The 10350-nt window shown below is 46.0% G+C and overlaps 1 protein-coding gene across 1 annotated transcript in view; it reads left to right on the forward strand.

The window, feature by feature from the left end:
• Positions 1–10350, forward strand: part of T265_14001 (hypothetical protein) — a gene marked incomplete at both ends in the record, with an annotated part of 42823 nt that overhangs the window by 7225 nt on the left and 25248 nt on the right. The window contains 2 exon segments of the mRNA XM_009171586.1: positions 3486–3708; positions 7410–7591. Of these exon segments, the coding sequence (XP_009169850.1) occupies positions 3486–3708; positions 7410–7591 (405 nt within the window).

The raw sequence follows: 10350 nt of genomic DNA on the forward strand, positions 1-10350 counted from the left end.
TAAAAAATAAATGGTGATGAATGTGGAATGGCTACAGGTGAATATTAGATAAAAAGACAGAAGCGTCACATTCATTAACAGTTCTAGTCAGACAAGATGAATCCCAACGTATGTAGGAATGTTTGGTGTGGAAACACGCGTGTAAAGACCAACAACCGAGGAAAGGAGGAAAATGCTGAATGCTCTTCAAGGCGCGTCAAGCGCTGTCACATCAGGCACAAGGTGGGCCAGGTATGACAGTCAATACCAGGAATATACACTCAACACCATCTGCCACGCATAAAAGTGTCGTAAGTACGCAGAGAACCCACAATGGCAAGCAAGCACCAGTCGCAGTGTTTTACACTCTCGGCAGTTGACGCACCACACCATCACTTCTACTGCGGAGTCCCGTCGGTCACCTGACCTGAAATCGCCAACTTATGTCAGCGTCTGCTTTGTTTTATCGCGGCCCAACGTTCGTTCAGCGTTCAGGTGCCTAACTGCCATGCCACCCAAAGGGAGCACGAGGGCTGGGATAATGTCAGGTTGCCCAAGCCTAGACAGAGGAAGTCGAGAGACAGATGTCGGGTTCGACCCACAGACCTTCCGGTCAGTAAATTCGCGCTCTAGCCACTTGGGCCATCGCGGCCCAACCCATTCCACATTCAAGTCAACAAAACGGGTTCGGCACATCTGTCATTCGACTGACCATTGAGCGTTTTTTATTCGATACAACGAGTTGAAGCAGATTTTTCGACGGTATATAACCATCTGAGAGCTAATTGGAAACCTGCCCGATGTCTTCTTCGTTGCTTCTCCAGACTAGTAACGTGAATGGCGAAAGTCCATTAAATATGCCTGATGAACGGCGATATTAACATAATATCTGGACCAGAGCTGCCAAACGCAGGGTTCGATTCACGATCCACGTGGGTGGAGCAAGATGTACACGCAGGCGTTAACAAACACAGTAGCATTGCGTTCAACGTAGTATTGATCCTCACCCGAAGTTCGGATAAGAAGAATGAAAGACAGTCGTAGTCGATTCGTTTGACCAGCTTACTGTTTCTGAATTGTAACATTTCACTTGAGCAGGGTCCCCAACGCTGTTAGCATCAAGTTGGGCTCACGAGGTTGTGGTCCACTGTGGTATACATCGTTCAAGGCCGTTGTGAACAGTGACCACAGTTCTAGCATGACTAGTATCCAGGACCTCGAACACAGTTGGCACACAGTATGCACGCACTACGGTGAACAAACCACGCCAGTACCATCGAAACCTTTCGGGTACCTCCGGAGGTTTACCATGTCAATGTAACCACACGTATTCTCCAACAGTTCACATGGGACCATTTGTTCATCGTCTGTGACGCTGTTTATGGCATCTTTGGGAAACGGCCTGGTTCTTTTGAGCAAGTACACATGTCATTGTTTATAGTCTCCCGTGGTGCTAGCAAGTTTTGCGGGCTTACTGAGCGTCAGGACCTCAGTGGCCAGGCACATCCCGCTTCCAAACGGCGGTGTGGTGAGGATATACCGGAATTCACGTGAACAGATACCACGTTTGCCGTGAGGAGCTGTTGCAGCAATTCCTATCCGCTTGATTTGGGTGATCAAACGACAAGATGCAGTTTGTTCGCTTCACCAACTCGTTACTGTCAATAGTAAGATGCGTCCATTGTGTCAAGTGACACATACGATCGAGAAAGTGAATTTCCAGTGCCCAGTCCTGATCAAGATGTAGGCTCAAGAAGTGGACTCCACAACATAAAATCCACCCATTTCATGCGTTTTGAAGGTAACAACCAAGAACGAGGAACCGACAAACTACGTACATTCATAATATACTTTGAATCCTGGTTCCACCGACCCGGAACATTTGATCTGGAAAGCCTATTAAACCTTCAAATTCTACTCTTCCCGGTGTAAGTAGTGAGGAAGTTATAAAAAGTGAATGTTTTGCGAATCCCGAATAAACATACCAGTATAACGAGTTCATTTTTAAAAAATCGTTCAGCTGTAGCACCCTATCGGTGCCTAACTGCCATGCCATCAGAAGCATAACGGCTGGGATACTGCCAGGTTGCGCGAGCCTAGACAGAGGAAGTCGAGAGATAGCGGTCGGGTTCACACCATGAACCTTGCAGTCAGTAAGTGCGCGCTCTAACCACTGAGCCATCTCGCCCTCACTGTCTCGTTTAGCTGTAACACCCTTTCGGTGCCTAGCTGCCACGCCACCCGAAGGTTGCCCGAGGGCTCGGATACTGCCAGGTTGCCAAGCCTAAACAGGGGAAGTCGAGAGGCAGTGGTCGGGTTCGAACCACAGACCTGCTGGTCAATAGATTCGCGCTCCAAACGCTTGGGCCATCTTGACCCAACGAATTCATTGGTTTGGTATGCTTCTGTTCTTGTAAGAAGGATTATTTTTCAAGTAAGCGCCTGAGACAGAGGTTTCTTTCTGATTCACATACGACGTAGGTTTCCAACTAATTTGTAACCGGCTAGGTGCAATTTTAGAACCGTCTGATTTGGCATTTTCTTCCGCCGCGACGTATCCACAACCTCAATAGCCGTATCTTGCGTGCCTCCACTAAATTCGACAAGCGTGCCTTGTCGCCGTGAGGCCAACCAGGCGTTCTGAATGGACGCGCACACAGCGTGACTGACTTTCCCTGTCAACCTTTCATAACCCTACTTGCGCCCTGTCTATCCACTGAAATCCACACTCTGGGTGCACCGCTTGACTTCGGTGTCAGTTTCGTGTCTTTTTCCAATACTCTACTGTACATTTTTGTCTTTTTTCATTCATACGGAAAGCACCAACATGTATTCTCTTTGTATGCCAGTTTTCTGGTTAACAAAAAATATTTGCAACCAGTTTCTGATTATTCGTTGGTATTCCGTTCATCTACACAGACACATGAATGTACACACTGTTTTATTTACGTGCTATCCTGATGTGCAGCTGACATTTGTCGTATCGGTTGGACTTTGTTTCCATTAGCCTCCAAAGCTTTGTTTATGTTCCAGAACACGCCTTGCGTACACAGATCTACTGGGTTTCACGTTATAGCTCATTGACATCATCAGAACGTCCAGAATCGGAGTTGCAACAGGCAGGTGTATATCGTTCGGACCTTTCTCGGCTCTTCTCAACAAGTGGCCTTTGGCTTTCCGTATACTTTTTCTTGCCAAGGCCCGAAAGATCACTGTCCACTTTGTGCATCTTGACCGATAGACAGAGTTTGGACCGAAATCGGACGGTCGTTGGCTAATTATGTTGCCTTGTTACATGCTTCTACCAGCACGGACACTCTCTCTCGGCCTCATCCGTTTCTCGGGTGAATTTATTTTGATTAATATATTGTTGGAGAGGCCAGGCTGTTGTAGAGGGGTTTCATCTTCCACACGTTTCCATCAAAATCGTCGTACGGACTGACTGTTTTTCTCAGTTGTCGCTGAGATTGTGTTTGGATTTATCAGGAAGTTCAGCTTCCTGAAAGCAACCACTGAATGCCCGGAATCTACTGGGGATCTCAGCTCATCTAGATGTTGACCGGACAGACAACGCCCCCACAACATGCAGCGCGTCACAGCCTTGTATCAAACCCGGACAGCGCGAGTCGGTGTTGATCAAGGTCAGACAACGCCCCCGCAGTATGCAGCACGTCACAATCTCATACCAAAGCCAGACCGTGTGTGTCAGCATTGGGCTGGGTTCAGACAGTGTCCTTCCAATAAATAGCTTGAGACCGTTGTACTTTTCGCACTCGCTTGTTCGGAATACAGCGGCTGTGTTCCCTTCTGTGAGCTTCTTTTTTTTCGGCACTGAGCACGAGCGGGTCAGCAGCAGATATCTCAGATTGGCGAATCAGCGGATATAACAGGATTGCATTTTATGTATAAGTTATCTCGCTGCACATTTCATGCGGTAGCTTTCATTGTCCCGGTCCCGACCTCTGTTCGAGCTCGTTTGTTGGGATACGCCGCTCGAAGTATTCTGTCGCGACTTTTTTTTAGATCGCTGCATCGACAGAGGATCTGCTACTTAACTAGTGCCATTCATCCAAACATCTAGGCATCACCAGTCGCGGGCGAAACTGGTAAACTCTTTGTTACTTTAGGTTAGGAAGCTTGCTTTCCCTTCTCTGAAGTTGAGACCCCTTTTAGTTCAATTGGGAGACTTCTCTCCATCTTCCCCGACTGTGTTGCGTTCCCTTTTTTTCCGAGACAGAAGCAGAAAGGCCGTATCACATTTTCGATTGAGTTATTGTTTTGTAAGTGACGCGAATCTATGCTGAAGACCCGAGGAACACTGTACGGCCGTTCCATTCTTATCAGAATCATCAGCAGTGAATATCTCGCGAAGCTCTAGGGAGTTTCGAACCCGTGACCTCCTAGCCAGTAGTATGAACAAGTAACCGCTTAGCCACGACTAACTGGTCACCAGTGGGATTAACTCACACTTGAACAGTATTCATCCTTCAATCACGGACTCCATATCCCGTGTTGACCAGTTCCTCGAGTGACGATTTCTCAACTGGGAGTTTCACTCATCCTGTAAAAGTATTTTTTCCCGTGACCTCGTTAACTCATTTATTGTAGGCTCACGAGAAATATATCATACTGAATTCCATTGTTTTCAACCACTGTACTGCGTGTAACGTGTTTTGCTGAAAACAGTTTATCTTACTTCGACCACGAAGGCCATCTCAACAGGGTGTTTGCCTTTTTGCGGGTCAACCTACCGCTTCATGGACGCGATACTGCCTCTTATGCTGCTTACTGGCTGTCCTGATTCCTCTTCGTCAGTCGTTGAATGTCTTTCCTGCTGTTGACGCAACAGGAGCATCATGCTGACAGGCCATTTAGTGTTTTCTTTTGAATTAATGCTTCGGAGTCCTACCGACGAGTCTCGGTATGAGCTGTGAAGGTGCCACTCCACATCGCACTTTGGCTTTTGGGTCATCCATTGATTTGGAAAATATACATCGATTCCCGGCCAACAGTATGCACGCCCGTTCCGTCCGAAAGTATTGTATTTTCGTAAAGTTTCAACGGAAATCTCAAGATATTTCCATGGAAATCTAAGAAGAAGATGTGCCGATGTGTGTCTGGAGAAGACATTCGACTTTCACCATTAGATTCGATTATTTATCCACCCCATACTTAGGTCATCCTGGCTTATCACCAAGTAATCCGTGGAGACCTAATGAGGTTCATCTTGATTACTGTGCTTGCGGTATAATCCATCAAGATATCGGCGAATTACGTGTCACATCCATGTGCATAGGTTTAACGCGGTTTGTCCACCTCATAGAAGACTAGCCCGGTAGACGGCAAGTAACCGATTCCATTTGATCCCCAGGTATTTGCCACTTCGTTTACACTCCACAGTCGCTCTTATCCTGGAGGAACTACCTTAGGGGTCAGCCAAAAACGGAGTCATCCGGAACTGGTTTGTCCAAGGGCGAAGCCGGCCGTGGGCTGTCGAGCAATTTTCAGCGACCGTATGAGTAGCGCATTACGGATTCATTCAGCTTTTTTGTTTTACTACCGTTTTTCCGGTTCCCCAAGAAGAATTTGCCCGTAAAGTCCGTTCGTCTTGTCAGCTGAACAGCCAATCGACGTGGTGATCAATTTGTTAACTTGGATATGTGTTCCGGTGAACTGCTCGGAAATGAGATTGCTTCTCGAATCGAGGATTCCAGGACAATCTTTACCAGCCCCTGCACCGGCTTGATGTCATTTCTTCTGTCAAGGACGGAGTTTACACTACGGCAGTGTGATGCCTATGGATTTCTGGATCAGAATCGTAGCCTCTACATCCCAGATATATGAAATATGCCAGTATTTGACCATCGGTGTCTCCGATGCGTTGACCGAGTCAAGTGGAAACTTCGGATTAGCAATGCCGGGGCACACCCGACGGTTCTAGGAAAAAGGAGGAGTTCCTCACTTTTCACAGTCTGGGAAATTTACCCTACTCCACATGGTTCCTTTGTGTGTTGGGTGTGTTGAGTGGAAGTGACCGAGAGATGGACAGTGTATGACTTGGCAACGAAGTACGAAAACACTAACCAGTACACTTAGTCGGCTCGGCAACTGCCGCCTTCCTGAATGGGAACTCCGGGACTCAACTCACCAATGGCTAATGACACTGGTAGAAACGGCTCAATCGTGCAATCAGTGGTGTTCACACATCAAAGCTATCGCTTTCAATCCATAGCTACTCAACTTCTAACCTAACTGACAGAGATGGTTCAATCACGCAGTCAGTGACGCCCGTGCATCAAAGCTATCGCCTCAAATTTGTAGCTGCCAAGTTTCCCAAACCAACGGATCATGCTCTCGCCTCCAGTACTTACCATTTTCCGGCGACCGCAACCGTAGCAGCTGTGATTAGCGTACTCTTGATACGTGGTTTATAGCCATCAACAACCGAACGCTTGAGCGTGTTCTGCCATTTTTTCAATGCCACTGCGTAATGAGCTTTTGTTGACAGCCTAAAAAGGTCTTAGATCTTGGACGGTGAGTTTGTCTTATTCCGGTGTTTAGCATTACTTTACGACAAATCTTATCAACTCGCATCCAACATCAGTCACATTCGTTTTCTCTTTTTCACATTTCCTCCCATTCATCTAAAAAATTTTCTGGCTGAGCAACATCTTTCATTTTTTTCAAGTGTGTGTCTCATTTTTATTTTTTGTTCTACCGTAGGATAACTTGGAAACGCATGTGGCAAGAAGATATAGTATAATCGTTCCTTTGAGATTTGTCCAAGTGTCGTAAAAAACGGACACTTTTCTGACTTGGAACAACAACCCATAAGCCCTCACGCACTTTGTTCAAACAATGTTCTTGTTGAGAGGTAAGTAAATTACTACTATGCAGATAAGTAAGTAGAGTATGACACCGGAACAGCGGATCCACGTGATGAGAACACATGCGACTGAATTCTTGCGAATAACGGGTTGGATGACATTCTTAGTCCGACGTTGTAAGAAAACGTGGTGTTTTCTGTATGCGTGGGGGACGAATGAATCTATTGTGAGACTGTAACATCCGGGCGGCGGATAATGCTTACTCTGATCGATAAAGGCGCGCAATCGGGTGGTGTAGTTGGTATCAACAAAGCGCATATTACGAACATTACGCAAATGTAAACCTTCTGACGATTGTATTCGTTCGGGGTCCGTGTGTTTTCTTGTAACCCTGGTTAATTATAGAAATATGTATGCTAATGAAAGGCTAATCAACGCTCTCCGATCACGGCGTTTACCAGTTACTTTTTTTTAAACAACGGTCGATCGTTTCTTCATGTGTTGACATACATACTGATAGCACAGCTTACCGTTGTCCTGCCATACGCTGATGAATCAACCCAACACCTTCCCTATCCATTCTACTTTCCTTTGTTTGACTAGCATTCGATACGAAAACTAGTACGCATCCTCTTATCTCCGTGTCCCCTGAGAGCTCCCTCTTGGAAGCCGCACGAATGCTGATCAAATACAGGTTTCATCGTCTCCCTGTTATCGATCCGGTGTTTGGTAACCCCTTGCACATTCTAACGCACAAACGGATTCTGAAGTATGCATATTTGAACGTGAGTTTTCCCAGTGTCCTTTTTGAAGTAGACGTCCGACTTCTTTAAAAAGTAGTTTACTACTTGTGGTGAAATCAGACTGCTGACAGGGGATTGAATGCTTAACGGCAAATGGAAGGTGCTTGCTCCGTGGTAAATTTGTTTCATTTTGTTCCACAATCACGGACCCTTCCCATCTCATATAAATGTTAACTCAGTACCCAACCTCACCTGATGAACTTCAAGAAGGACTAATCCAGTAGTGGAATTTTCCTTGATTTCATAGATAGTACTACGACCACAGTTTGGCCGGTTTGGTTTCTGAATTCACTCCATTCAATAAATTTGTGATCAAACGAAACGTTTCTGTCCCCTCCTTTTTATATGAAACATCAGTTGCGGGTATCTGAAAAATCCGTTCTTGCTTATTCACAGGTTCAATGAGAAACCAATTCGGAATCGTATAAGATAATAAAGAGTAGGTGAGTAGAGTGAAGTTCATCATCCAGGGCGGACAAAAGTACATCAGCAATGGAAAGTCTTGCTTGCATGCCATGCTACTGTCTCCGTTAAAGACTACACAAGAACGAGGGGCACCTTGCGAAACCATAGAAGTGAACACTTCTTATCATCCTGGGCCAGACTCGGCATCGTCGTCGAATCTCACCCAAGACAATTTCATCACATAATGACAGGCGAGCTACTCCGGCCAGGAATTGAGCTCGTCGCTGGGATCGATTGCTTGTTGTGCTCTCTAACGTTTCTTATCTAATCAAAGAGAACATCAGATCGACAGGGACTGCGCCTATCTGACAAGTCTTACGAAGGGCGAAACCGTTCATGGGTTGTCGAAGAATTTTCAGCACCTTATGAATTATCTAATCAAAGAGAACATCAGATCGACAGGGACTGCGCCTATCTGACGAGTCTTACGAAGGGCGAAACCGTTCATGGGTTGTCGAAGAATTTTCAGCAACCTTATGAATAGTGTATTACGTCTAATCACTGGAGCTTGTGAAGCAAAACTGCACCGTCCACCTGAATTTTATTCACCTGGTTTGGGGTAACAATCCACTTTTTTTCAATCTCCGTCTACAGACAATTTACTGCTGCTCATATTGTAACATCCAGGTCATCATCTGCCTTTCAATTTGGTGTAAAAAATTTCTGTGGCAGAGTTGCTTGTGTAAAAATTTTGGAATTTATGTCGGAAAGCGTAGCTGTCAGTGCGCGTAGAAACGAATCACGTGACCCCTCGTTTCCGTTGTATGATCGATGGCACCGGTCATGTGACAAAATGGTCAGTATGACTCCGGATGAATACAATCATACAAATGATCAAACGCAAATATTTTGTTTTTCTTTCGAAGGGTACAAATGATGCAATTTGTGTGATATTTTGTAAACTTCAAAGTAGGAATATGCAAGCAGTTCGCTGTGATACAAGTAGGCCTGAAGGTTGACTTATGCATGCTGATTACAAAGGAGAAACTTCGTGAAAACTAACCAACTTTTGGATTGTATTCTTGGTTGAATAGCATCCGAAACGAGAGATTCATTAGGATCTCGACAGGATCCTTGGTTCACACCAAAAGCCGTGCTTGGATTAACGCCAACACCTGATTGGTCCAGTAGACCGTGGAACGCTCCCTTTATCACCTGAAGCCGTACCCGTGTCCGATAAGTAAACGCTGTTTCTCCGGACAAACTCGTTGCAAACACTGAACAAGGCACGTGGATCCGACCTACCTGATTAAAGTTTTCCACCCCTAGGCAGTTTCCCGGCAGGTGAGCATGCTACAAGCGCTATCCGTTCCTTTAAGCACACGGATGGCAACACAATGAACCCACGAACTCGGTCAACCAAACGAATCACCTGTGATTTGCCCATCAAACTGGGCAGTCCCCGTTTTGCATTCGACACTGACCCAACCTTTACTCGCCATCAAGACAGACTTTAGTAGACCTGCATCCCTCAGTTCAACTTGCTAGGACCAGTTCACCTTCTCATCGCTGATCACGTTTTCGCTTCGCTGTACCAATCCTCTGCAGTTCTCCTGAAGCCGTTAGTGGTGGACTTGGTAACGTCCCCATTACTTGCGGGATGGTAGGTTGAAGCGGAGCGCGAATTTACTGACCATGAGGTCCATGGTTCGAACCCGACCTCAGCCTCTCGACTTCCCCTGTCTAGACTTGGGCAACCTGGCAGTATCCAAGACCTCGTGCAACCTTCGGATGGCATGGCAATTAGGCACCAAAGGGTTCTCCAGCTGAACGATTTTTTTACTTGCGACCCAAAGATGTTTACAGGATACATCTTATATTGACCAGATGGATGCGCCCTTGCGGCATTTCTTCTACTCCCCCTGGGAGGATTTTTGATTTAGTAGGCGTATCCCAATTTAACGTCCGTATCTTCAGTGCTGGAAGAACTGCTCTGCGAGAGGGGTTACCGCAATGAGTCACTAGTTCCACTTTTGTTTTCACACCTAAACATGAATGAAAACGTAGGCAGCAATGCTTTCGTGGTATGGAATTTTTCCGGTGCGACCCGATCATCATCATCATCAACGACAGCATGACATCAGTGCTCAACACCGATGCTTCACTGCCGTACAACCATGACTTATTTGAAAGCCTTATTGTAAAGAAAAGAATAAAGGTGGATGGGGGAGGGACTTATTGCTAGCTTAACACAATCACTCCGAGGTGCCTACACCTCCAGACATTCACTCAGGCAATCTGGATAGAAACTGACAACAAGAACGCCACTGACATCG

The sequence above is a fragment of the Opisthorchis viverrini genome, assembly GCF_000715545.1.
Source record: "Opisthorchis viverrini unplaced genomic scaffold opera_v5_125, whole genome shotgun sequence".
Lineage (NCBI taxonomy): Eukaryota > Metazoa > Platyhelminthes > Trematoda > Opisthorchiida > Opisthorchiidae > Opisthorchis > Opisthorchis viverrini.